The sequence below is a fragment of the Podarcis cretensis genome (genome assembly GCF_951804945.1).
Source record: "Podarcis cretensis genome assembly, chromosome: 8".
Lineage (NCBI taxonomy): Eukaryota > Metazoa > Chordata > Lepidosauria > Squamata > Lacertidae > Podarcis > Podarcis cretensis.
In genome coordinates, this window is record NC_137177.1 from 82,455,677 (window position 1) to 82,482,425 (window position 26,749).

The window sequence follows — 26,749 nt, forward strand, 5'->3', positions numbered from 1 at the left end:
ATTTTTTCAAAACTTCTTTGGACTCCCTCACGTCTCCCGCTCCCACTTACATCATTATAACCTTTTTCCAGCAATTTATCATCTTGTTTACATTCTTAAATCTTGTTCAATTAATTTAATCTAATAATTCTCCAGGATTTTTATATTTTCCTCAATCTCACTTATCGTCAAATTCAAATCTAATTCAATGGTAGGCAGTTATTTATGATCTGGCATCCTTCTTAGTCTTCTGCCAAATTACAATACTTTTGTAAATAAATCTTGAATTTCTTCCAGTCTTCTTCAACCCTCTCTTCTCCCAGGTCTCGAATTCTACCAGTCATCTCGGCCAGTTGCATATAGTCCATCAGCTGCATCTGCCACTCTTCCAGTGTGGGTAGATCTTGAGTTTTCCAGCTCTTAGCGATGAGTATCCTTGCTGCCGTTGTTGCATACATAAAAAATGTTCGGTCCTTCTTTAACACCTTCTGGCCGACAATGCCCAGAAGGAAGGCCTCTGGTTTCTTAGTGAAGGTATACTTAAATACCTTTTTCAACTCATTATATATCATTTCCCAGAAGGCCTTCACTCTAGGGCAAGTCCACCAGAGGTGAAAGAATGTTCCTTCATGTTCTTTACATTTCCAACATTTATTATCAGACAAATGGTATATTTTGGCAAGTTTAACTGGGGTCATGTACCATCTATATATCATTTTCATTACATTTTCCTTCAAAGCATTACATGCAGTGAAGTTCAGCCCTGTGGTCCACAACCTTTCCCAGTCCTCAAACAAGATATTATGCCCAATATCCTGAGCCCACTTTATCATAACCGATTTAACCATTTCGTCTTGTGTATTCCATTTCAACAGCAAGTTATACATTCTTGAAAGTACCTTAGTCTTAGGTTCTAACAGTTCTGTTTCCAATTTCGATTTCTCCACCTGGAGCCCTAACTTTTTGTCATTTTTAAAAACTTCTTTAATCTGAGCGTAATGTAACCAGTCTCGCACTTTATCCTTCATTTTCTCCAAACTCTGCAATTTCCAATTGTCTCCTTCTTTTTCTAATATTTCCCAATATTTTGGCCATTTGGCCTCCATATTGGGTCTTTTTCGGGCCTTAGCTTCCAGAGGTGAAAGCCACCTCGGAGTTTTGTTTTCCAGTAAGTCTTTGTATTTTGTCCAGACATTAAAAACTGCTTTCCTGACAATATGGTTCTTGAAGGCCTTATTGATCTTAACCTTATCGTACCATAGATATGCATGCCAACCAAAAGCATTGTTAAACCCTTCCAAATCCAATACGTCAGTGTCTTCAAGAAGTAGCCAGTCTTTTAGCCAGCAAAAAGCTGTGGCTTCATAGTATACCTCCTGTCTGGCATGTCACCTGCTAATGTTTACTGGATTGATACCCTGAGGAGCCTGGCCAGTCTTTTGTAATGATAAGTAATTAATTCCTGAGCCAAGTCACAGGCTCACCCTATTCATACACAGACATACCCTTAAGACAGGATTTGTGATGGAAAAGGCAATGGGGAGGCTCTTCCATTTGACCTTGCAGAGAAAACACCTGGTCAGCCTGGGAGTCAAAATGGCTCCATGGCTGCTCTCCTGTGCAGCTTCTGATATGTGGCCTATAGATCTATGTATGTGTTTGCTTGGTACATTTATGAACCTTTATTATCTACATAAGACCTTAATTTATTTATTTCATCATCTAATCAGGGACTGGAGGCTGGCAGACTCCACACACGCTTTTGCCTTGCAATTTAGGGCCGGAGTCACAAGACCAGGAGGACGCAAGCACAGAGGAAATATAATAGAATGACAATAAATTCTGCATTGGAAATATTGGGTTGTAGTTTAATGGTGAATTTTGGACATAATGGAGATGTAAAACACCACTGTGGGAGCAGGGCCGAGGCGGGAGAGTGCTAGAGCCCAGTCAAGTTGCATGGAATCAGTTTCAGTCCGTTACCCCCGGGGATGTGGACAGGCTGCTTGAACTCGTGAAACCAACCACCTGTCTCCTTGATCCTTGCCCTTCCTGGCTGATAAAAGTGAGCCGGGAAGGGTTAGGCGATGGGCTCTGTGGGGTGGTGAATGCTTCCATCTGCAAGGGAGCCTTCCCAGACCCACTGAAAGAGGTGGTCATTAAATCGCTTCTTTAAAATACATCCTTAGACCCGGCCAATATGGCCAACTATGGCCCAGTCTCAAATGTTCCATTCTTGAGCAAGGTGATTGAGCAGGTGGTTGCTGAACAACTCCAGGCACGCCTGGAGGATGCGGACCATTGGGATCCCTTCAGGCCTCATCATGGGACTGAAACTGCCTTGGCTGCGCTGGTTGATGATCTCCGGCGGGCTAGGGGCAAAGGTGAGAGCTGTTTCCTAGTTCTGCTGGATCTCTCAGCGGCTTTTGATACAATCGACCATAACATCCTTCTGGACCATCTAGAGGAGTTGAGAGCTGGGGGCATTGTTATACTGTGGTACCTCGGGTTACAGACGCTTCAGGTTACAGACTCCACTAACCCAGAAATAGTGCTTCAGGTTAAGAACTTTGCTTCAGGATAAGAACAGAAATCGGGCTCCGGCGGCGTGGCAGCAGCAGGAGGCCCCATTAGCTAAAGTGGTGCTTCAGGTTAAGAACACACCTCCGGAACGAATTAAGTACTTAACCCGAGGTACCACTATACAGTGGTTCCGCTCCTTCCTCCTGGGCCGTGCTCAGAAAGTGGTGTTGGAGGATGAGTGTCCAGACCCCTGGGCTCTCCCTTGCTTTTTAACATCTACATGAAGCCGCTGGGAGAGACCATCAGGGGGTTTGGGCTGGGTGTTCAGCAATATGCGGATGATACCCAGCTCTACATCTCTTTTAAATCAGAACCAGTGAATGCAGTGAAGCTCCTGTGTGAGTGCCTGGAGGTGGTTGGAGGATGGATGGCGACTAACAGATTGAGGTTGAATCCTGACAAGACAGAAGTACTGTTTTGGGGGGACAGGGGGCGGGCGGGTGTGGGGGACTCCCTGGTCCTGAATGGGGTAACTGTGTCTCCGAAGAACCAGGTGGGCAGCCTGGGACTCATTTTGGACTCACAGCTGTCCATGGAGACGCAGGTCAATTCTGTATCCAGGGCAGCTTTTTTCCAGCTCCATCTGGTAAACAGGCTGAGACCCTACCTGCCCGCACACTGTCTCCCCAGAGTGGTGCATGCTCTAGTTATCTCCCGCATGGACTACTGCAATGCGCTCTATGTGGGGCTACCTTTGACGGTGACCTGGAAACTACAACTAATCCAGAATGCGGCAGCTAGACTGGTGACTGGGAGTGGCTGCCGAGACCACATAACACTGGTCCTGAAAAACCCACATTGGCTCTCAGGACGTTTCCAGGCATAATTCAAAGTGTTGGTGATGGCCTTGAAAGCCCTAAACAGCTTCGGCCTAGTATACCTGAAAGAGTGCCTCCACCCCCATCATTCAGCCCCAGACACTGAGGTCCAGCTCTGAGGGCCTTCTGGCGGTTCCCTCCCTGCGAGAAGCAAAGCTACAGGGAACCAGGCAGAGAGCCTGCTCGGTAGTGGCACCCGCCCTGTGGAACACCCTCCCATCAGATGTCAAAGAGATAAACAAATACCTGACATTTAGAAGACATCTGAAGGCAGCCCTGTTCAGGGAAGTTTTTAAAGTGTGACATTTTAATGTATTTTGAATGTTTGTTGGAAGCCACCACTGTAAATAAGAGTGACCCAAGGCAAAATGAACAGTGGGGGGCAAACGAGCAGCCTAAGAAAGGTGTGGTAGGAACAGGGCGCAAATGAAGCTGGAGGGAAGTAATGGGAGGGTGGCAAGAGATGATGGTTGTAGATAGGTAAGGTAAAGGTACCCCTGCCCGTACGGGCCAGTCTTGCCAGACTCTAGGGTTGTGCGCTCATCTCACTCTATAGGCCGGGAGCCAGCGCTGTCTGCAGACACTTCCGGGTCACGTGGCCAGCGTGACAAGCTGCATCTGGCGAGCCAGCGCAGCACACGGAACGCCGTTTAACTTCCCGCTGGTAAGCGGTCCCTATTTATCTACTTGCACCCGAGGGAGCTTTCGAACTGCTAGGTTGGCAGGCGCTGGGACCGAACGACGGGAGCGCACCCCGCCGTGGGGATTCGAACCGCCAACCATGCGATTGGCAAGTCCTGGGCGCTGAGGTTTTACCCACAGCGCCACCTGCGTCCCAACGCCACCCGCGTGTAAATAGGTATATAAATTCAATAAATAATAATAGTGGCATATCATGACATCTTTGATATGGAAAAGGGAGGGAGGAAATAGAGGAAGTGGCAGACTTTGCTGGTGGTATTTAAGCAGAGGCTAGGTGGTTATCTTCCATAGAATCATAGAATTGTCGAGTTGGAAATGCCCCCCACACACACACACACAAAGGGTCATTGTGTTCCACCCCCTGCAATGCGGGTAAGCAGCATCAAACACAACCACGCCAAAGACGTCCCTTTTCCGGAAGTCCCTTTGCCTTCCCAACGACAGCATCTGGATCAAAGGAACTCGCTTGCCTGTTTTTTCCGACCCCATGATTGTTGGCTTATCTATACGCAACAAATGTTCTTGGATGCATCTTGCTGCCCTTTGGTGGCCAACGAGCTACTTATAATAATATAATAATAATTTATTATTTCTACCCCGCCCATCTGGCTGAGTTTCCCCAGCCACTCTGGGTGGCTCCCAATCAAATGTTAGAAACAGTACAGCATTAAATATTTAAAACTTCACTGAACAAGGCTGCCTTCAGATGTCTTTTAAAGATAGGATAGCTGCTTATTTCCTTCACATCTGAAGGGAGGGCGTTCCGCAGGGCAGGCGCCACTACCAAGAAGGCCCTCTGTCTGGTTCCCTGTAACCTCACTTCTCGCAGCGAGGAAACCGCCAGAAGGCCCTTGGCGCTGGACCTCAGTGTCCGGGCTGAACGATGGGGGTGGAGACGCTCCTTCAGATATACTGGGCCAAGGCTGTTTAGGGCTTTAAAGGTCAGCACCAACAGTTTGAATTGTGCTCGGAAACGTACTGGGAGCCAATGCAGATCTCTCAGTACCAGTGTTATGTGGTCGAACCGCCGACCTTCTGATCAGCAAGTCCTGGGCTCTGTGGTTTAACCCACAGCGCCACCCGCGTCCCTTTATTTTCGGGGGGATGCCTTATATTACAGCAAGAGGCAAAACTGGAAGTAGGTCTTATTTTCGGGGGATGTCTTATTTTCGGGGAAACAGGGTAGCTAAAGGTACCGAAGGCATCTCAAAAAGATCTCTTGTTTTGCTGTTTTTGTGATAGCGGAGGCAGGAGGATGCTTTTATAGGAGGGGATGTTGGGAGATGGATCCCAGCAACATCTAGAGGGTCAAAGTTTCCCCCCAGCCCCGGGGTCAAGCTGTTGTCATTTTTGGTACCCCACTTAAAGTTTCCTTGCAGGAGTCCCACAAGAAGCTGGTCAACAACGTAAGTGCTTCCTATTTATTGATCAACAGAAAAATATATATCTCACAGTGGACAGTCACAAGAGGTCCACTCTGGACACCTTCGGAAATCACACATACGGGCTCCCAAACAAACGACAACACAGAGTCACGCGCAAGACCCCTCTCAAAGCTCCAAACGTAGCCCCCCTTTCTGCACAATAAATTGGAAAGGCAGGCCTCACTCAGGTCTGAGTGCGCACACAGGCACACAAAACCTGCCAGAGGAGGTAAAAGTTTGCTTTTCCGGGATCTATTCTCTCCTTACATAAGAGAAAGAACGCTTTAAAAAAACCCAACTTGCTCGCACACATTTTGTGGAAGAATGGTTGGCAGAGTGTGCCAAGTCGCTGATGACCACCATGTTTTTAGCACCAGTGTTAACAGCAGCAGAGCGAGCGACAGCTCAGAGGTGCCTTGAGCCTGGAGAGCATTTGAGGTCCCAAGGTGAGAAAGTGTTGGGAGTCAGGTGCCTTTTTGGGCTCTCTCTTCCACGTAGAGCTGCATCTGTAAATGGAGGTGGACAAGAAAAGCTTTTAAACAGAGGCAGTGTTGCATAGTGGTTAGGGTCGTGGATGAGGGCCTGGAAGAGACCAGGGTTCGGCTGTCCACTCAGCCAAATGTGTCCTTGGGCCAGTCCCTGCCTCTAGGCCTCTCTCACAGGGTTGTTGTGAGGGTAAAACAGGGTGGGAGGAGCCATAAACGCCACCTTGAACTCCTTGGAGGAGAAGATGAGATAGGGGTGTAATAATAAAACTCACTGTCTCTAAAGCACTTTCAATAAATTTTTAATATTTTAATATTTATATATTTTATTTCATATTGACTAAGCTAAGGTCTACTCAGCAACTAAAAAGGGACGAAGTCCACACTGACGCAGGTTTAGAGCAAACAACATGCAGGAGAAAGAAGGGGAGAATCTTAATGTTTTGAGTTTAAAAAACATTTAAAAGTTGGAAAATTCGTGGAGAGTAAACCACACGCCTCTTGCTTGCGTGGACAGAGGATGGGGAGAGAGCATATGCAGAAACCAGTCTAGTAATATAAAATACTACAATTATAACCTTTTGCCCTGCCCACCTCTGGCTGACAACTGAGCAGCATGTATTATATGAGAACTTTGGTTCAGCTAAGCCCCGCCCATTCTGCCATCCAATTGCCTTGCAGATGGGTGTGGCCACAAGAGCCAAAGCTCCACCCACATATTGCGGGTAACAATGCAGAGTCCTGTAGTCCCTTACCCTGTCCCCTACTGGCCAAAAGGGGGGACTGCAGGAAGTTCGAGCCAATATACAGTGGTACCTCAGGTTAAGTACTTAATTCATTCTGGAGGTCCGTTCTTAACCTGAAACTGTTCTTAACCTGAAGCACCACTTTAGCTAATGGGGCCTCCTGCTGCTGCACCGCCAGAGCATGATTTCGGTTCTCATCCTGAAGCAAAGTTCTTAACCCGAGGCACTATTTCTGGGTTAGCGGAGTCTGTAACCTGAAGCGTATGTAACCTGAAGCGTATGTAACCAGAGGTACCACTGTATTAGAAACAGCTGCGAACATTACCTATCTGGTCTTGAGATTGTTGCATGGTTTATTTAAATATTAAGGTTTATTATTGTTTCACAAGGTGTGTATCTCTCTAAAGGCCAGAGTAAATATCATGACCTAGTTTTACAGCTGTGAAGCAGAATAGCAGGTGCAGTTAAGTTGTGTTAATTAAGCTGTGTCAGCAATTGGGCATAGTACATAAAGAGCAGTGTGTACCTCTCAGTACTCTGGTGAATGGGTCATACTTATAGATTTAATGTAAGAGGAGTTTTTGTTTTCGTAATTAAAGCCAAGCAAAAGATATTTTTTTGCGTTTTTTCATTGTTTCCTGAACGTGTGGTCTGCCCAGCACGCTTTCTGCAGCGCAATTAATTTGCTAAATACGCAACAGAGATCAGCTGAGGCCAGAGAGCCAATCCCAAGCAACCATGTGCTATAAAAGATGGGGCAACTGTTTGCTGGGTGTAGATGGTCTCAGAAGCTTGTTGCGCACACACACGTACACAACCCTGAGATGGTGCGCCTTGTTGGCAGATCTAGGAGCCTGACAGTCCCAGAGGGGTAATAATAATAATAATAAATTTTTATTTATACCCCGCCCTCCCCAGCCAAGACCGGGCTCAGGGAGGGTAACAACCAATAATAAAAACAAGTTGATTAAAATACAATTTAAAAGATTAAGATACAACATTAAAACAATTAGGGAGCAATCTCATCATAGGAGAAAGAAAAAAGAAAGAGGGGGAGGGAATCAAATTGGCTCCAAGCCAATGGCCAGACGGAACAACTCTGTCTTACAGGCCCTGCGGAAAGAAATCAGATCCTGCAGGGCCCTGGTCTCATGAGGCAGAGCGTTCCACCAGGCCGGAGCCAGTGTTGAAAAGGCCCTGGCTCTGGTTGAGGCTAATCTAACTTCCTTAGGGCCCGGGACCACTAGGGTGTTGCTATTTATGGACCTTGAGGCTCTCCGTGGGGCATACCGGGAGAGGCGGTCCCGTAGGTACGAGGGTCCGAGGCCGTGAAGGGCTTTAAAGGTCAAAAGCAGCACCTTAAATCTGACCCTGTACTCCACCGGGAGCCAGTGCATCTGGAAAAGCACTGGGTGAATATGCTCCCATGGCAGAGACCCCGTGAGGAGCCTCACTGCAGCATTCTGCACCCACTGGAGTTTCTGGGACAGCTTCAAGGGCAGCCCCGCGTAGAGCGAATTACAGTAGTCAAGCCTGGAGGTGACCATCGCATGGATCACTGTGGCCAGGGTGGGGCAGGAAAGGTAAGGGACCGACTGCTTGATGTGGCGAAGGTGGAAAAATGTCGCTCTTCAAACAAATTTCATTTTAAGAAAGAGCACCCTGCTGAACTTGCCTTTAAAAGGTCCGACGTCATGGTCTTCAGCGGGATCAGTCGAGGGTCACGCATGTGCACATCTTGCTCATCGGCGAGAATCCAGGGGAAATCCTTGGGTTAAAGATGCAAATAATTCACTTTATTTGTTTATTTCATATTTTTATTTCGCTTCACTAAATTTATATACCACAAGAATGTAGAGAAAAACCTCAAAACGGTTAACAAAAAAAGGCCTCATCAGGACAGAAACATAGAGACCTGCAAACTACAGCTCCTAGAATTCTTTGGGAAGAGCTACGGCTTTCTAAAGCGGTATTGAAGGATGCTGGTGGGGCCTTAAAAGGAGCTGGAACCAAAACTATTTAGCTAATAACTAGTGAGTAATAATAATAATAATAATAATAATAATAATAATAATAATAATAATATTTATTATTTATACCCCACTCATCTGGCTGGGTTTCCCCAGCCACTCTGGGCGGCACCTAACAGAATTAATGATAATAATAATTAAAAAGCGATCAGACAGACATTAAAACCTTCCCTAAGCAGGGCTGCCTTCAGATGTCTTCTAAACATCAGATAATGAGGAAGGGGCTCCCAATTCCCATCATCCCTGACCACTGGCCGTGCTGGCCGGTGGTGATGGGAACTGGAGTCCAACAACAGCCAAAAAGCTGCCCAAAATGACGGAATTAATAAGAAACCACTCAGTTTTTTTCTTTTCTTTTGCATTTTTTCTTTTTCTTTTCATATATTTGGATGAAACAATTCATTTATTCTTTTGTTTTGTAACTTTGAAAAACAATGCAATAAAGATTTATTATAACAATAAAAATAAATAAAAACAGAAAGCTGCGCAGGGTCCCCCATCACAGATTTAAATGACGGGAAGACTCGCCAAATATATCTGAGCCATTCAGGACTTCCAAGAAGCTTCCTGGCAGAAGAGAGAGGCTCTCGTGATTCATGGCACCTGTTGCAGAACTCGCGATTTCTATCGCCTCCTACCCTGATCACTTGGATCTTCTCCATGTTGCGAGTGGCAGCTTCTCGGGTGTGCACCAAGACGGTGAAAGTACAGCCTGCAGGAAAGGGAAGACCGGGCGGTGGGATGGAATCTTTAGAAAAGGAGGAGAGACGGGAATGTCGCTTTAGAATCCAGGAGGGAGGGAGGGAGGGAGGGAGGGAGGGAGGGAGGGAGGGAGAAAGAGAGAGGGAGGGAGGGAGGGAGAGAAAGAGAAAGAGAGAGAGAGAGAGAGAGAGAGAGAGAGAGAGAGAGGGAGGGACGGAGGGAGGGAGAAAGAGAAAGAGAAAGAGAAAGAGAAAGAGAAAGAAAGAAAGAAAGAAAGAAAGAAAGAAAGAAAGAGGGAGGGAGGGAAAGAGAGAGGGAGAGAGAGAGAAAGAAAGAGGCAGGGTGAGAAAGAAAGAGAGAGAGAGAGAGAGAGAGAGAGAGAGAGAGAGAAAGAGAAAGAGGGAGGGAGGGAGGGAGGGAGGGAGGGAAAGAGAAAGAGAGAGAGAGAAAGAGAGAGAGAAAGAGAGAGAGAGAAAGAAGGAGAAAGAGAGAGAGGGAGAGAAAGAGAGAGAGAGAGAGAGAGAGAGAGAGAGAGAAAGAAAGAAAGAAAGAAAGAAAGAAAGAAAGAAAGGAAGGAAGGAAGGAAGGAAGGAAGGGAGGGAGGAAGGGAGGGAGGGAGGGAGAGAAAGAGAAAGAGGGAGGGAGGAAGGGAGAGAAAGAGAGAGAGAGAGAGAGAGAGAGAAAGAGAAAGAGAATGAGAATGAGGGAGGGAGGGAGGGAGGGAGGGAGGGAGAGAGAGAGAGAGAGAGAGAGAGAGAAAGAAAGAAAGAAAGAAAGAAAGAAAGAAAGAAAGAAAGAAAGAAAGAGGCAGGGTGAGAAAGAGAGAGAGAGGGAGAGAGAGAGAGAGAGAGAGAGAAAGAGAGGGAGGGAGGGAGGGAGGGAAAGAGAAAGAGAAAGAGGGAGGGAGGGAAAAAGAGAAAGAGAGAGAAAGAAAGAGAGAGAGAGAGAGAGAGAAAGAAAGGGAGGGAGGGAAAGAGAAAGAGAAAGAGAAAGAGAAAGAGAAAGAGAAAGAGAAAGAGAAAGAGAAAGAGGGAGGGAGGGAGGGAAAGAGAGAGGGACGGAGAGAGAAAGAGAGAGAGAGAGAGAGAGAGAGAGAGAGAGAGAGAGAGAGAGAGAGAAAGAAAAGAAAGGAAAGATGGGGTGGAATTTTAAGAAGCCAGAAGGAAGGGAAGGAGAGGCAGGGGTTTCTCTTTAGAAGTCTGGGGAATCATAGAACTGGAAGGGACCCCAACGGTCATCTAGTCCAACCCACCTTCAATGCAGGAATCTCAGCTAAAGCATCCATGGCAGATGGCCATCCAAACCTCTGCTTAAAAACCTCCCAGGAAGGAGAGCCCACCACCTCTCGTGGGAGTCCGTTCCACTGTCAAAACAGCTCCGACAGCCAGAAAGTTCTTTCTGGTGTTTAGCGAGCATCTCCTTTCTGGTAACTAGAAGCCATGGGTTCGAGTCCTACCCTCCAGAGCAGGAGAACACAAGCTTGCTCCATCCTCCAAGGCTACAGCAGGCCCACAGTCCTGGGACGCCAACAGAGCCATCCTGAAAGCTGTGCCTATACCCTGTGAGCTGTGGGTGGAAACTCAGCCAGCTCAGTGTTAGACGTCGGTCCATATTAAGTGGCTGCTTTTCCCCCAGTTCTATGGTGGGAGCATGAAAAGCTGGGGAGAGAGGGGAGGAAGAAACTACAGGAGCTGCTGTCCTGCTGTACTAAATCATAATTAGCGAGGGAACATTGTGCATGATTGCTAGGCAATCTCCAAAGTAATCTCTTTCTTTCTCTCCCTCCTTCAGAGAATCATAGGTTCTAAGCAATTTGAGGGACTGGCATATTGGTTGAAGGAGGGAGAACGTATACCCCCAATTAAAGTGTATTAAAGTACAGAAAGGTGATAGATAGATAAGGTAAAGGTAAAGGTACCCCTGCCCGTACGGGCCAGTCTTGACAGACTCTGGGGTTGTGCGCCCATCTCACTTAAGAGGCCAGGGGCCAGCGCTGTCCGGAGACACTTCCGGGTCACGTGGCCAGCGTGACATCGCTGCTCTGGCAAGCCAGAGTCGCACACGGAAACGCCGTTTACCTTCCCGCTGGTAAGCGGTCCCTATTTATCTACTTGCACCCGGAGGTGCTTTCGAACTGCTAGGTTGGCAGGCGCTGGGACCGAGCAGCGGGAGCGCACCCCGCCGCAGGGATTCGAACCGCCGACCTTTCGATCGGCAAACCCTAGGCGCTGAGGCTTTAACCCACAGCGCCACCTGTGTCCCATTATAGATATTCTGTATTAAATAGATAGATATTCTGTATTAAAGTACAGAAAGGTGATAGATATGATCAGGTTGGGTTTTTTTATTAAAAATGGAAATTAAAATTGGGTTCAGGAATAATGACTATCTCAGCACACACTGGAGGAAAGAAGCTATAACATTCTAGTCCTTAAGGAATTACCGTATTTTCTGCTCTATAAGACTCACTTTTTCCCTCCTAAAAAGTAAGGGGAAATGTGTGTGCGTCTTATGGAGCGAATGCAGGCTGTGCATCTATCCCAGAAGCCAGAACAGCAAGAGGGATCACTGCTTTCACTGCGCAGCGATCCCTCTTGTTGTTCTGGCTTCTGAAATTCAGAATATATTTTTTCTTGTTTTCCTCCTCCAAAAACTAGGTTCGTCTTATGGTCTGGTGCGTCTTATAGAGTGAAAAATACGGTAAATAGGTTATGCAGAAGAAGAACATCTGCTTCTTTGTGTGATGCAAAAGAGATTTGTTTGATGGCTTTAAAGAGCAAAACCTGAGGGTAATTTCTGGGTTGGTACAAGATTGCTGGGAGATACCTGGGCATTTTCTTTTATTGATCTCTCTGCTTTAAAATGAAAGTTTAATTTAGGGTAGCACACACCAGAATGTTCAGACTGCTTAGTTCTAATAAATATTCACCTAGCAGAATATTTCACCATCTCAAGATCATTTGACTTTGAATGGCTCACAGCAGCTTCAGCCAACAGTTGAGACAGCTTGCAGGGTAGGTAAGTAACAAGAAAGAAGGAAAACAACACCAGCTGGTTTTATGGAATTTAAATCATGCCTATGGTTTGTGTCTTGTATTTGAGGAGGAGGAAAACAGGCTCAAAAAATCTAAACAAGCTAACTTGGAAGACAAGCATGGTTGGCTGGCCTACCTGGAGGGTTGTTGTTCAGAACTGCATCGCAGACACTAATTTTCAAAATGAAGGCACGCAGAAGCTGTTCCACGTGGTTCAGGAGGGAGTCGGAGCTGGGGAAGGAAGGGGGGGCAGAACTCAATCACATGGTGGAAATGTATTTATATAGATAAAAAAGGTACCGTATTTTTCACTCTAAAGGACGCACCGGACCATAGGAGGGGGAGAACAGGGGGGGGGGGAATTCTCCTTCTCTGCAAAGCGCCCCTTCAGCGAAGCGGCAGGAGAAACGGAGCCCCTTCCATTTCTCCTCCCGCTCCGCTGAAGGGGGCGCTGCGCAGCTCTCCCTCTCTGCTGAAGCCAGGAGAGTCTTGCTCTCCCGGCTTCAGTGAAAGGAACCCGAAGCCTTCGGAGCGCAACGCGAGTTCCTGCTGCACTCCAAAGGCTTCAGGCGGCTATCCCTGAACCCTGGAGAGTGAGAGGGGTCGGTGCGCACCGACCCCTCTCACTCTCCAGGCTTCAGCGAAAGCAACGCGAAGCCAAGGAGCGCGGAGGGAGCACTCCCTCTGCGCTTCGGAGGCTTCGCGCTGCTATCGCTGAAGCCAAGGAGCCTGCATTCACTCCATAGGACGCACACACATTTCCCCTTAATTTTTGGAGGGGAAAAAGTGCATCCTATAGAGCGAAAAATACGGCACCGTATTTTTCGCTCCGTAAGACGCACTTTTTTCCTCCTAAAAAGTAAGGGGAAATGTCTGTTCACCTTATGGAGTGAATGCGTGGTCCCTGGAACCGAATTGCCCAGGGGCAAAAAGCAGATCATGCTTTTTTTAAAAAAAAACAAAGAGAGAAGGGGGTGTTGAAACAAAGCTGCTGAGCAGATGATTGGCAAGCGATCGGGAGGGAGATAAGGGGACGCTAGTGATAAAGGAGGCTGCCTGGGAGGGGGGGAGGTAAAGACAGTGAACTTGCAAGGAGAGGAGACAGGAATACTACAACAAACAATGAGGAGAGAAATTAGAAGAAAAGGAGGAACTAAAAACTGCTCCAGCTAAGGAAAAGACACTGTCACACAAGAGGGAACTGGGTGTTGAAAGGAAGCAGCTGATTGGCAAGCGATCGGGAGGGAGATAAGGGATGCAATAAAGGAGGCTGCCTGGGAATGGGGAGGTAAAAGCCCATGGATCCTCAGGATTTTTGCATTGGGTCACCCCAAATCACCATCAGATCATATAGCATGTCCATGGCTACAGCCTGCACCAAAAAAATCACGCATCCACTGTTTCGTGGGGCCGCAATTGCACAAAACCGTGGTTACAAAGCATGGATCCACATGGATTCTCAGGATTTTTGCATTGGGCTCCCCCAGACTCACCGTCAAATCACATATCATGTCTGTGGCCACAGCATGAACCACAAAAATCATACATCTACTGTTTCGTTCAGATTTTTTTTTTTTCTTGTTTTCCTCCTCTAAAACTAGGTCCGCCTTATGGTCAGGTGCGTCTTATGGAGTGAAAAATACAGTATTTTGATTAACTAAACCACAGGGAATCTGAAAAAAGCTGGGGACCTCAAAATAACTCTTGTGGGATTCTCAAAACCGTCAGAAACACACACAACCTTGGCACCAGCCATTCAGTCCCCCCCCCCTTTGGGGAGGGAATCTTTGGGGGAAGATTCTTTTTACAGTGGCGTAGCGTGGGTTATCAGCACCCGGGGCAAGGCAAGTAACTTGCGCCCCCTAACCCGTGGATTTGCGCCCACAAACCCGTGGATTTGCGCCCCCTAACCCGTGGATTTCCCTAACCCCCAGATGTTGCGCCCGGTGCGGCCGGCCCCCCCTGCACCCCCCACGCTATGCCACTGTCTGTTTAAGACAGGTTTTTTGGTGTGTTTTTTCCAGAGCAGCACTGCCTGTTTTGTTTGTTTTTTCTGTTGTTGTTGTTCTGTGTTTTGGTTTTAGGAGATGTAGGAGTTTTGCCTATTTGGGAGAGAAGGTGAAATGTGCGTAACAGCTCCTTAGGTTTTCAAATGTGCTGCTCCCCGCAAGTGGGGAAGCCTCCACTCTGAAAACAGCTCTACAGTGGTGATTCTTAAGTCAGGGACGTTGCTGGACTGAAGCTCTCAACAGCTTCCGCCAACATGGCCAAAGGTGGGGGATGATGGGAGTTGGAGATCAGCAATAACTAGAGGGCCACAGCTGTCCCATCTCTACATTAAGAGGAAGCAGAGATGTGATGGGGGCGGCCAGGGGCAGTAAAGGCAAGAGTGGGGAGACCATTGTTTGGTTCAAAAGCCCCCTCAGCTTCTTCCAACATGGCCAATGGGAATGGGCGTTACCAGTGTTCTGAAAGCCAGATTAATAACATTGCTTCATTCAGGTTTTCCTTTAGGTGCTTTGTCCACAACCAGGATGTTGGAAGAGTGTGTGGTTAGTTCAATACAGGCATGTGATGAGAGACAACATGCTGCAGTGGTTAGAGCATTGGATTAGCACCGGGGATATCCAGGTTCAAATCACCACCCAGCCACAAAGCTCTACTCACTACACCACACTGCCTCTGCAAAGTTTGGTGCAGCCTTTTGGGGGCAGGAAGGCCTCACCTGATAGACAGCAGGGGTGGCTGTGTGATTTCAAAGACAAATCTCTCCACAGGATGGTGCTCCTTGTCCAGAATGACCACCACCACTTTTTCCACGTCATTCTGAAAAGCAACAGAGCACAAGAACTTGTTTTTTTCTTACTTCGAGTCTGTTTGCGGAAGAGCTCTGTACATCACCAAAGTCTGCATACACCCATACCCAGTTACATTGGTCCAATATTATTATACCTACCATCACCAAAACGTCTTGGGGCTGGATAAAATGAAACACCGAGTTCCAGTAATTCCCTGATCTTGTGCTGACCGTCAAAAACTTACCTTCTCCAGCAAAGGTTTGATGCAATGGAGAGTATCTTGGATGTACTGATTCAGTTCTGGGTGGCAGGACATCTGTTCAAACAAATATCTCAAGTTGCATATAAATATGCAGAGATTTGTCAAGGGGGGGCGGAAATCCCGCAGACTGGTTTTTAAAAGAAATGTTACAAATTAGCAGATTGGGGAAATGCGGTTGACATAATTTAACTTCAGCAAAGCATTAGGCAGAATGGATACAAAAACTTATGGAATATGCAGAAATGGCGAAACTTACCGGAAGAATAAGAAATCAAGATAAAAAACTTTGTATAAAAGAACAGAAATGGTTTATTGAATATTTACAGATAAATTGCACAAAGATAAAAACATTGGCAGGATTACTGTACTAACCTGCAGTTTCATAAGTGTATAGCTTCAAAGTAGATAAATAAATGAGCAAATTAAATGAATTTGGATATGCAGAAGATATTAAAAAATAAGGAACCGCAGAAAGAGGGGGAAGGAAGTTAAATGTTAAAATGATTGTAAAATTAATGAAATGTATGAACCTGAAAAGTATTTTTTTAAAAAAAGATTTTAGCAAAGTATTTAACAACCTGTTTAACATGAGCAGTTTAATAACAATTGTGGATCAGATGACAGTAAAACGAGACAATGTACATTTTGTATCTTCACACCCACGCAAGCCACTGGCCAACCTCAAAAGATCTGTTTGTGTGGTCCACCCGAAAGACAGTCACATCACTCACCTGCACAGGTACATTGTATTTTTTCCTTTTTTGAAAGATCCCCGTGGGGTAGACTTCTCGGACATAAAGGATGAGGTGAATGGCTACTTCCAGGAACTCAGAAAGGACATCAGCTACAACTGGAAGGGAAGGGTACGGATGTAACGAAGGTGGAGGGTTATTGTTTTGTTTGCTATTATATTATGTACTTTTGTGGTTTTATACTGTCCTCAGACGGACAAAATATAATTATTAAATAAAATTATTAAATAAAAAACGAAGTGGGTGGTGTCTGTTTAAAAACCGTTTTGGTACAATTGCCGAAACTACTGCTGAAGCTTGGTCACTGGGAGATGGATGCAGGTCTGTTGCATAGCCCTGAGACATGGGTTCCCCTCCCCTTGATTTTTAATAGAGCTGGGAGTCAAAATAGGTTTCTGTTCTGAAAAATTTAGAGAAAAACCGTGCCAGTACCTTGTCCGAAGTTGAGATCCTGTCGGGTTAAAGTGGTCATCACGGCAGCAACTTTTTAAAGATGGTTACAAAGGGAGTCTCGGTACCTGAAAGACTGATAGCATTGAGATTTGGGGAGGGGGAGGGAGAAGATTCTGGATTGTATTCAACTAAGTATTACTCAGAGCAGACCCAGTCTTAAATTAGCCATGAGAACTAGTAACTTTCTTTTTAAAAGGAGGTGGGGTCACATGCAATGCTAGTCCTAGTCACAGTAGATAGGTATAACTGATGTCCATTCATTTCAATGGGTCTACTCTGAGCATAACTTAAATTGGATGCACCCCCTAAGGTTAACCTGAAAGGAATCCAATTTAGAGGCTGCAACACTAGGCATGCTAACCTCAGCCGAAGCTCAGTGGGTGGTTGTTTTTATTTTTATTATGTATTTTGTGATTTCATATCTTGATTTTATTTTGTGAACCACCCTGAGACCGCTGGGTATAGGGCAGTATATAAATTCTAATCATCATCATCATCTTAGGCAAATTACTCAGAAGTAACCAACTGAGACCGGTGCCCTCAAGCTGCTTTGCCTTGCCACCGCCCCCCCCCCAGCCCGTGCTTTGCACCTCCATAAATAGGGTTGCCTTTGAGGGGTGCCAATTTGAATAAAATATGGGGGGCTCGAGTAAGGCCCACCCTGCATAATCAATCACCAGACGTGGCGGGCATACACAATTTGAATGACAATGCCCATCAGCTTTGGAGGGGTCCCAGCCAGCCCCCTCAAATATTTTAGGGGGGCCAAAAGGACCTTGGCCCCTAGGAGTTGGTTCCTATGGATCTTATTATACCTGGAACGGAGACCCCTTGAATCCGGTGGGCGTACACGGGAGTAAGTCCAGTGGGATTTCTCTCTGCGTAAACCTGCCTGAGCGCGATCTGATCGAAACGCACCATTAAAGGTCCGTCCCCCCCCAAAAAAGCACCTTCAACCCCTGCAAAACGCAAGGCAGACATCTGCTCGGGAGCCAGCCTCTCGCTGGAGACCCTTTGGGTTTACCCCAGAGTAAAGAGCTTCCGGATCGGGCCGCTAAGCCGCGCGCACCCTGTGCGCAACGAGCGCACCCCGAAACGCCTCTCCACCGGTTCCACCGTACCTCTCTCCGGGGCGCAGCGCAGATCCCTCTCGCCCGACCCCAGGCTCGCGGCGGCGGGGAACAACGGCGCCTCCGCCCCGCCGGGAAGGCTGACGAGGGCGGAGCAGCCGGAGGAGGAGCTGGCGACCCAACGACGCGGCTGCCTGACGTCCTCGCCGCGCTCCTCTCTTCGCCTCGCAGGTCTTAGCGCCGGGGTGCTTTGGCACCCGTGCGCGCCGCCCATCTCCGTGGCGTTGGCGCGCCGTCTGTCCAGCGGAGACTTAAGCGCACCTCTCCAACAGTGGGGCTATTTTATTTTATTTTATTTTATTTTATTTTATTTTATTTTATTAACTTTCCTCGTTCCCCTCTCAATTGCTCATGGCTTAAAGGTTGCCAACTTCTCCCCCCTGCCCTGTTCCTATGCCTTTAGAAAAAAACATGAGCCGAAGAATTTCGCAGATGAATCTCACTGTCTCACTCACTCAGAGAATATCGGCATAGTCAGGATTTTTTTGGGGGGGCAGGCCTTTTGTTAGGCGGGCAGGCCTTTTTCGGGGAGTGCAGAACCTCAGTTTGCTACGTATTTTTAATAATTTTTATTTATTTAGGGGGGAAGCCCATGGCTACGACCCTCTGCTGCTCGTGGTGCAAACCTAGGCAGATAGGTAATTTGGCATGCAATGGTTTTGAACGGAGAAAGGTTGCCAACTTTTCTTCCCTTCTCCTGCACCTCTGTTTTTAACAGCTGCTCGTCACCCGCAGATTTCAGTTGCACAAAACTGCGAATGTAAACAGCGAATTTAAACCGCACAGCTGGTATCAGCGTTGTCATAGCAGGTGTTGAGGCTCCTCCTGGGTGAATATCGTACACAGTATATTGATCAATCTATATATTTTTAATGTGGAGCAGTTTAGAAATGTTGTTTTTGCGGGGGGGGGGAATTGTTAGTTATAACAAAAGTGGGGGTGTCATAAAGCTGAATAGGGAAAAGCGAACACCATTTATATTTTCTTTTTGCTGCACATTGCACCTCACTTAGTTTTTACTTTTTTTTTTTTTTTTTTAAGGCTAAGCGGTTTTAGAATGGATTTAGCAAAGCTGGAAAACCATGAAGGAAACAGCGAAGGAAAAAAACCCCGAAGCACATAACTGGTAGCAAGGGTGTCATCAGTTTTCACAATAAATAAAGTCGATCTAGAGGCGGGAAACCCAGGTGGAGACCCCTCCCCTCTATTCTCCTGGGCAGAGGTAGGGGAGTGTGCGTGGAAAGAGGAGAGAGAATCGTTTTAACCAGCTCAGCAGGACCCTCTGGGTCTCGCTGTCATTACCCCTCTCCCCTCCTCAAAGGCATCAATTTACCCTTTGGGAGTTTCCCACAATCCTCTAGGAGGAAGGCGGGATGAAGATGATGGAGGTGAAGAGGGGGAGAGAAAACGACCTCCTACCACCACCCAGAGGGAAAGGAGCGCCAGGCTAGACTCACCCCCCCTCTCTCCCACCCCACAGCAAGCCAATCTCCCCCACCCCCTTAACCTCCCTGGGAGAGAGAATATTACATATAATTGCTGGACTGTCGCCTTTTTAAAACATCTAGCCTACTGGGTACCAGTTCCCTTTGTCTCCTTTGTGTGAGTGTGCATTTGTCTCTAGACCGAGCAGCAACTCCCCGGCACTGCTCCGGGGGCGCGCGCGCCTGGCGACGGGAGCGCGCCTTCCCCTCTTTGCAATTCATAGAAATCTATCACTCCCCCTCCTAATCGTACACACACACACACAAAAAAAAAAACCACACCCCTCTCTCTAGCAAAGCATGCTCCTTTTCAAACACTGTTTCTTTCTAAGTCTGGGAGCTTTAGAAAAAAGTCCTCCCAGTTTCCCCCCTGCTCTTGAAAACCCCCCGCACCTCACTTTTTTTTTAGAAGGGGGGGATATTCCTAAGCCCAACCCCTCTCTCCCCTCCCCTCTATTTCCCCTCTCCCTCCCGTTCAGCACTTCGGGATTCAGGAGAAAGCAGCGCCGCGTTGGACCAGCCGAGCTTCCTCCCAGCGCTGGCTTAGCAGCAAGCAGGTAAGCTCCGCACGCGCGCATCTACCGCGGCATCTGCGCGGCAGCCTGGCGCGTGCTGGGAACTCTTTATCTCCCCAGACTTCCCTCCGAGCAAAATATTTTTTTTTTATTTTTGAACAGGGGGAATATTTGGTGGGTGGGTGCCTTTCCTAAGCTGTCCTTGGGTTCTTTATTCTTAAAAAGGCATCGAATTTTAAAGAATTTTCCGATTATCTCCCCATAAGGTAGTCATTTTAGACATGTGAGGAGTCGTTGGGGATTTTTAAAGCGAGCAAGCGGTATATAAATTTTATGAAATAAATGTTTTCCTAAGTCGCTTTGATAGATATAGATAGATGATAGATAGATAGATAGATAGATAGATAGATGATAGATAGATAGATAGATAGATAGATAGATAGATAGATAGATAGATAGATGATAGATAGATAGATAGATAGATAGATAGATAGATAGGAGATTTGGGGGTTTTTGAGAATGAGAAATTCAGAAGCTACCACGGAAGTGAGGTGTTTTATATATATATATATAACCTATTTATCCGTATCAGTTTTTCCCCTCCCCGCTCCCAATCCACGCTAGATGTGTATCAAGGGCATGTGAATGGTGCAGATGCTAGCCCTTCTCAGAGTAGACAGAAATTAATGGGCATCGCTGCCTTAGGTCCAACAGATCCTAAGCCCACCAAGTTGCACTTGGAGCAGGCCCATGAATGGACTCAAGTTCGTCATCTTGATGGAGTTCAGTGGGTCTACTCTGAGTAGGAACTAACAGCCCCCCCCCGGAGGCAGAGCAAGTCTCCAGCTTCCCATTTGCACGCTATAATTCTAGCAGCCCTAGATCCTTGTACATATCAGTTTGCTCTTGAGCCGCTCGTTTTCTTTTAATTTAAATTCGACTTTTTCTATGTTGGCTTCAAACTGTGCATACGTAGATCCTGTGTGGGATGTGAACGAGGTTTTAACACACACTTCTTCTTGTTGTGCAACTCCCTGGGACGTGTGTGTATTTTTAAAAACGACAGACGGTGAACAAATCTTGACATATGAAGTCACTTGCTGAGGTTTGCTTTGGATGGGGAGCCTCGGGAGTTGGTGGGGATTAAGACCTTCGTTACCAATAGTAGTCTTAAATTCAGGGTTACAGGCTGTTTATCTAGGATCCTTTACCAACCCATAATTTCATAAAGCAATTAAGGCACGAGGTGGAAGTTGCCTTCCTTCCTCCCTGAATCGTGGCCAAACGCCTTCACCCACAAATCCCCAACCCTGGACACTTTTCAAGTCAAATAAAATGATTTAGCAAAGATCCAGTCTCTTTCTTTTGGAATAGCTCCACCCCCCCTCCCCTTGAACAGGGACACCCCATTTCCTTGGAGAACTGAGACAAAGACACATTTCAGAGCTTTTGCATGGGGAGGGGGGTCTATTTCTCTTTCTCTCTCTCTCTCCCTCCCACCCCTATTTTCTGCTCACCTGAGCCAATTTGTCTCCAAGGGATAATTCTGGATATCTGGCGTTTGTGCAAAAAAAGGTTTCCTAGATTGAGCGTAGCTGCAGTTTGAAAGAGAGTAAAATGTGCGGTGTTTATGAAATGTTTCATGCTGCAGACGGGAACTTGTAAAAGTGGCAATAGGTCAGTTTCAGAGGAGGGAAGTATTAGCAACCCCATATTTGGCAGATGTCCCCCCCCCCTTTTTCTTTTTATGATACGGACAGAGTTTTGCCTCCTTTCATCACAGAATCTCCAGTTGAGATGGTTTGATTAGAAATATGATTGCATCTTTGTGATGAGACTTTTTTGGGGCTTGTTGGATTCTTTTTGGGTGGGGGCTGGAGGAAAAGGGGGCTATAAGGAGTAAAATCTTGCCCATTAACTCACATACAGTTCAAAATCTAGGAGATTACATGCACACACACATCCAGTTGAAACCAATTATAAATATTGTCCTTGAACCCAGCGCAGTACACTTCTTTAAATGTTGACTTTTCTCTGCACAAAATAAGATATTAGGGGTGAGTTCTTAAAAATGCAAGATTCTCCTTCTAATATGGCTTTTTAGTTAAATGTTGATGTGAGAGTTTTAACTCGTTTGTTTGTTTCACTGAGTGTCCTGTGCATAGAGACAGCTGTCATTAAGCGGTACAAAATTGTCAAAATTATAAAATGAAAGGCATCATGGAATCCCACACTTTGGATCTAGGCATGAATCTCATTAGGATTTAAAAATATATTTTAAAAAAACTAAGATGCACCATTCAAAATTAATGTTCCCAATGTTTTGCCACAAGGGAGATTTGAAATTCAAGAAGAAATGTCAATGGGGATTCCTTAGGTCAGGAACGGTACAATTTCAGGCTTGTCAGATCTACTCTAGTTTATACCTAACAACCGGAGCTGGGTGCAAAAGACATACAGTAGTACCTTGAGTTAAGTACTTAATTCGTTCCGGAGGTCCGTTCTTAACCTGAAACTGTTCTTAACCTGAAACACCACTTTAGCTAATGGGGCCTCCTGCTGCTGCCGTGCCGCTGCTGCGCGATTTCTGTTCTCATCCTGAAGCAAAGTTCTTAACCCGAGGTACTATTTCTGGGTTAGTGGAGTCTGTAACCTGAAGTGTATGTAACCCAAGGTACCACTGTACTATTAATTTTTAAAAAATAAACAAATCAGAGTGCTTCTGAGCACACTCAGAGCCTAGGGATTTATTTTCAGGACTGAACTTGCAATCCTTTCAGACACAGCCCCCCTCCTGGTGGTCTGTCTTCATCTCAGCAGCCTAATTGAGGTGGGAAAAGTCATTTTCCTGTAGCTGTTAAAACGAGTGGGAGTCAGAAACCGATAGCAAAATCCGCCAGAGATCTATCAGGAGATCTTGTGTTGGGCATACGTCAGTCTTGCATGATATACTAAAAAGAGAGAGAGAAACGAATCATGGTGATCCACTGGTGCGGATTAAATTTGCAAAGCAAGACGGCAGAGATTCTGGAATTCTTAATAGTTAAGGCTTAATGGATTTCTGCCAAGGACTTGGCTCACACAGAATGCTTAGCCATGGTTTATTAATTCATGGTTCGGAACAGGTGTGGGGAATCTTGGGTCGCCCAGATGTGGCTGAACGACAACTCCCATCAGCCTCAGCTAGCATGGGCAATGCCCGGGGATTATGAGAGTCAGGGCCGGCCCACTCATGAGACAAGGTGAGGCGACTGCCTCAGGCGGCAGGATCCACAGAAGCAGAAAATTTGGCCACTGAGGAATGCCCACTGCTGCTGTGGTGGCACTGACAGCTGAGACATGATCCTTGGAGGTGATATCTGCCCCCGCAATGCAGCCTCTACAGCAGTCTCTTGGCTACTGGTCTCCTCCCACTCTAGCTCACAATGTAGTTATTTACTCTTTCCGTGGTACTGATTTAGATCTGAATTCTCTCCTTGGTCCTGATGAAGATCTTTGTTCACCACTTCTTCCCTGGCAGGGGTGGGTGGGCACTATTCTGTGGTTAGCCTCAGCTGCCAAAATGACTTGGGACAACCCTGGTTGTAGTTCAGCAACACTCAAATGACCAAAATTTCCCCACCCCTGGCCCAGTGGCTGAACTGTGTTCTGCTATGTGGTCTTTTTCTTTGGCGATCCCTCATAGCCGAGTACAGTGGCGTAGCGTGGGTTGTCAGCACCTGGGGCAAGGCAAGTAATTTGCGCCCCCTAACCAGTGGATTTTAGTAGGGGCAGAGAGCTGTGAGTGTGAGCGGGCCCCCCCAGATGTTGCGCCCGGTGCGGCTGGCCCCCCCTGCACCCCCCATGCTACGCCACTGGCCGAGTAAGATTGTCTTCCATAAACACGGTTTTAACAGTGAGTCCGTAAGTCACTGTGGATGCCAGTTCTGGATCCACACGTCCTTCTACAGTGGGGACATAGGTTTCCGGGCAGGAGTTGATCACGGTGAGGGTTTGCCAAGTGTGCCTTCCTCTTAGCACGTTTCTCTGAGTTCGAGTGTCTTCAAAGCCCATGACACCTTTGGTAAAGGCTGTTCTCCAACTGGAGCACTTGCAGGCCAGTGTTTCCCAGTTGTTGGCGTTTATACTACACTTTTTTAGATTTGCCTTGAGACAGTCTTTAAACCTCTTTTGTTGACCACCAGTATTACGCTTTTCATTTTTAAGTTTGGAATAGAGTAGTTGCTTTGGAAGACGATAATCAGGACACAACATGACCAGCCCAGTGAAGTTGATGTTGAAGAACTATTGCTTTGACACTGATGATCTTTGCTTCTTCCAGGACACTGGCATTAGTACACTGTACTGGAAATGTACTGTGTGGTCTACGGTGGGTGAGCATCAAACATTTCAGAGCCCAGCCAGCCATACAAAACCAATTTTCCAGTCTTTAACTCAGGCTTCCCCAACCTGGTGCCCTCCAGGACTTGGTGGACTCCAACTCCCATCAGACCCAGCCAGCACGACCAACGGGCAGGGCTGATGGGAGTTGCAGTACAGTAAACCCTAGAGGGATACAGCCTTCCCAGTCTTGTCCTAGAAAGAGATGGGAACCTCCAGATCTGGGCTGGCGTGTCCCATTTTGCTGCTCGAAGAGAACCAGGGTTGCCGCCTTGCCCTGCCCTGCCGCCCCACCCACGTTTGACTCTGTGTGCCGTTCCCCATCATTGTTCCCCACCTCCATTGTCATGATGTTGGTCAAGGCCAGCCCTGACATCATATGTGAATCAGGTTTGAAGTCCATATCATGAAAGCAGTTGCGTAATTTTTTCGCAATTTTTTCGTAATTTCGTAAATACATTGCCTGGCAATGTATTGCGAAGCATGACATGCATGCTATGCAAATGTGGGGGGAAACCAGTGTTTCTCTTGCAGCCCTTGTTAATTCTGCTGGCTCAGCTCTCCCTTGCCTCCTGCAAATCATAAGAGCAGACACTGGCAAAAAATCACAATGCGGGGAAAACCATGAAGCCAGCGTTTGCCTCTTCAGAGCTCCATCCTTATTTTAGACATACAGTGGTACTTTGGTCCTCAAACGGCTTAGTTGTCGAACAAATCAGCTTCCAAACACCGAAAACCCAGAAATAAGTGTTCCGGTTTTTGAACGTTTTTCGGAAGCCAAACATCCGACACAGCTTCCGCTTGAGTGCAGGAAGTTCCTGCAGTCAATCAGAAGCCATGCCTTGGTTTTCGAAAGGTTTTGGGAGTCGAACGGATTTCTGGAACAGATTAAATTCAATAACCAAGGTTGTTGTTGTTGTTTAGTCGTGTCCGACTCTTCGTGACCCCATGGACCCGAGCAAGCCAGGCACTCCTGTCTTCCACTGCCTCCCGCAGTTTGGTCAAACTCATGCTGGTAGCTTCGAGAACACTGTCCAACCATCTTGTCCTCTGTCGTCCCCTTCTCCTTGTGCCCTCCATCTTTCCCAGCATCAGGGTCTTTTCCAGGGAGTCTTCTCTTCTCATGAGGTGGCCAAAGTATTGGAGTCTCAGCTTCAGGATCTGTCCTTCCAGTGAGCACTCAGGGCTGATTTCCTTCAGAATGGAGAGGTTTGATCTTCTTGCAGTCCATGGGACTCTCAAGAGTCTCCTCCAGACCATAATTCAAAAGCATCAATTCTTTGGCGATCAGCCTTCTTTATGGTCCAGCTGGACAAAGACAACAGGCAATAACCAAGGTACCACTGTATTTTGGTATATCGTGATGTTTAACTGGGTGATATATCACAATGCTGAAAACTGGATATCGCCCAGCCCTACTCCTAAGGGCCCCCCAGCCAACTGTTCCCTGTTGTAGGAGGACAGAGCTCTCTGTGTGTTGTGTGATACAATCTGGCCTGTGGCCCCAGAGCTAGCCTGCTTGCCTTTGGGCATGGTGAAGGGTTTCGTTCCCTTGCCAGGGTTGAGATGAGATTCAGGTGCCAGGCTGATCATCTCCCATACGTGGAGGGACTTGTTCACCCATTGCAACTTGCTCCCCCAAGAGGCCGTGATGGCCACCAATGTGGATGGCTACAAAAGAGGATTGGACAAATTATTGGAGGACAATATGTCTACTAGCCACAATGGCTATGCTGGGTCTCCATGGGTGGCGATATGATATAAACCATTGAGCCTCTTGGGCTTGCCCATCAGAAGGTCGGCGGTTTGAATCCCCGTGAAGGGTTGAGCTCCCATTGCTCTGTCCCAGCTCCTGCCAATCTAGCAGTTCGAAAGCACGCCAGTGCAAGTAGATAAATAGGTACAGCTGTGGTGGGAAGGTAAACAGCGTTTCCGTGTATGGTTTCTGTCGCAGTGTCCTGTTGCACCAGAAACAGTTTAGTCCTGCTGGCCACATGACCTGGAGAGCTGTCTGTGGACAAACGCCCGACCCCTCGGCCTGAAAGCGAGATGAGCGCCGCTACCCCAAAGTCACCTTTGACTGGACTTAACCATCCAGGGGTCCTTTACCTTTATCTTTAACTTACCATGGTCGGAGGCAGTAATGCTTCTGAATACCAGTTGCTGGACCCACAGGAAGGGAGACAACTCTTGTGCTCGGGTCTTGCTTGTAGCCACGCTGAGAACAGGATGCTGGACTAGATGGGGAAGTGGCCTGATCCAGCAGCCTCTTCTTAGCTTCTAAAATCACAATCCTTCCCCCACCTGGGAACCAGTTTGTTCAAGGTTCTGTGCATTGTAGCTCTGTGGAAGGGGGTGGGTAAAGTATGTTTCTAAGCACAATTCAAAGTGTTGGTCTGACCTTAAAGCCCTAAACTGCCTCAGCCCAGTATACCTGAAGGAGCATCTCCACCCCCATCGTTCAGCCCGGA

General features: G+C 47.0%; 2 protein-coding genes across 4 annotated transcripts in view; one reads left to right on the forward strand and one right to left on the reverse strand.

Annotated features, from left to right (window-relative positions):
- Positions 1-5,489: 5,489 nt before the first annotated feature.
- MAD2L2 (mitotic arrest deficient 2 like 2) lies at positions 5,490-18,043 on the reverse strand. Of its 3 annotated transcripts, none has more exons than XM_079987328.1 (9): positions 17,891-18,043; positions 16,749-16,842; positions 16,296-16,414; positions 15,547-15,618; positions 15,230-15,330; positions 12,641-12,735; positions 9,406-9,479; positions 8,413-8,505; positions 5,490-6,012 (listed from the first exon to the last, which is right to left on the reverse strand). In XM_079987328.1, the coding sequence occupies exons 2-9, from the start codon at positions 16,786-16,788 to the stop codon at positions 5,971-5,973; spliced, it is 636 nt and encodes a 211-aa protein (XP_079843454.1). In that variant the 5' UTR covers positions 16,789-16,842; positions 17,891-18,043; the 3' UTR covers positions 5,490-5,970. The 3 variants fall into 3 exon arrangements, with proteins under 3 accessions (XP_079843454.1, XP_079843455.1, XP_079843456.1); XM_079987329.1 differs by lacking the exon at positions 17,891-18,043 and adding an exon at positions 17,720-17,870; XM_079987330.1 differs by lacking the exon at positions 17,891-18,043 and adding an exon at positions 17,585-17,715.
- Positions 18,044-19,085: 1,042 nt separating this feature from the next.
- DRAXIN (dorsal inhibitory axon guidance protein) overlaps positions 19,086-26,749 on the forward strand; it is a 29,791-nt gene continuing 22,127 nt past the window's right edge. Inside the window, exon 1 of the mRNA XM_079987172.1 lies at positions 19,086-19,940. The gene's annotated coding sequence lies outside the window, so the exon portion shown is untranslated. The remainder of the gene's footprint in view (positions 19,941-26,749) is intronic.

Excerpts from the sequence above, each read along its gene's own strand:
- MAD2L2 (XM_079987328.1), bottom strand. The coding sequence starts at position 16,788 with ATGACCACTTTAACCCGACAGGATCTCAACTTCGGACAAG. Across the intron at positions 16,415-16,748 it reads GGATCTCAACTTCGGACAAG|TTGTAGCTGATGTCCTTTCT; the intron begins GTACTGGCACGG and ends CTTCCCTTCCAG. Across the intron at positions 15,619-16,295 it reads AATACAATGTACCTGTGCAG|ATGTCCTGCCACCCAGAACT; the intron begins GTGAGTGATGTG and ends TTGTTTGAACAG.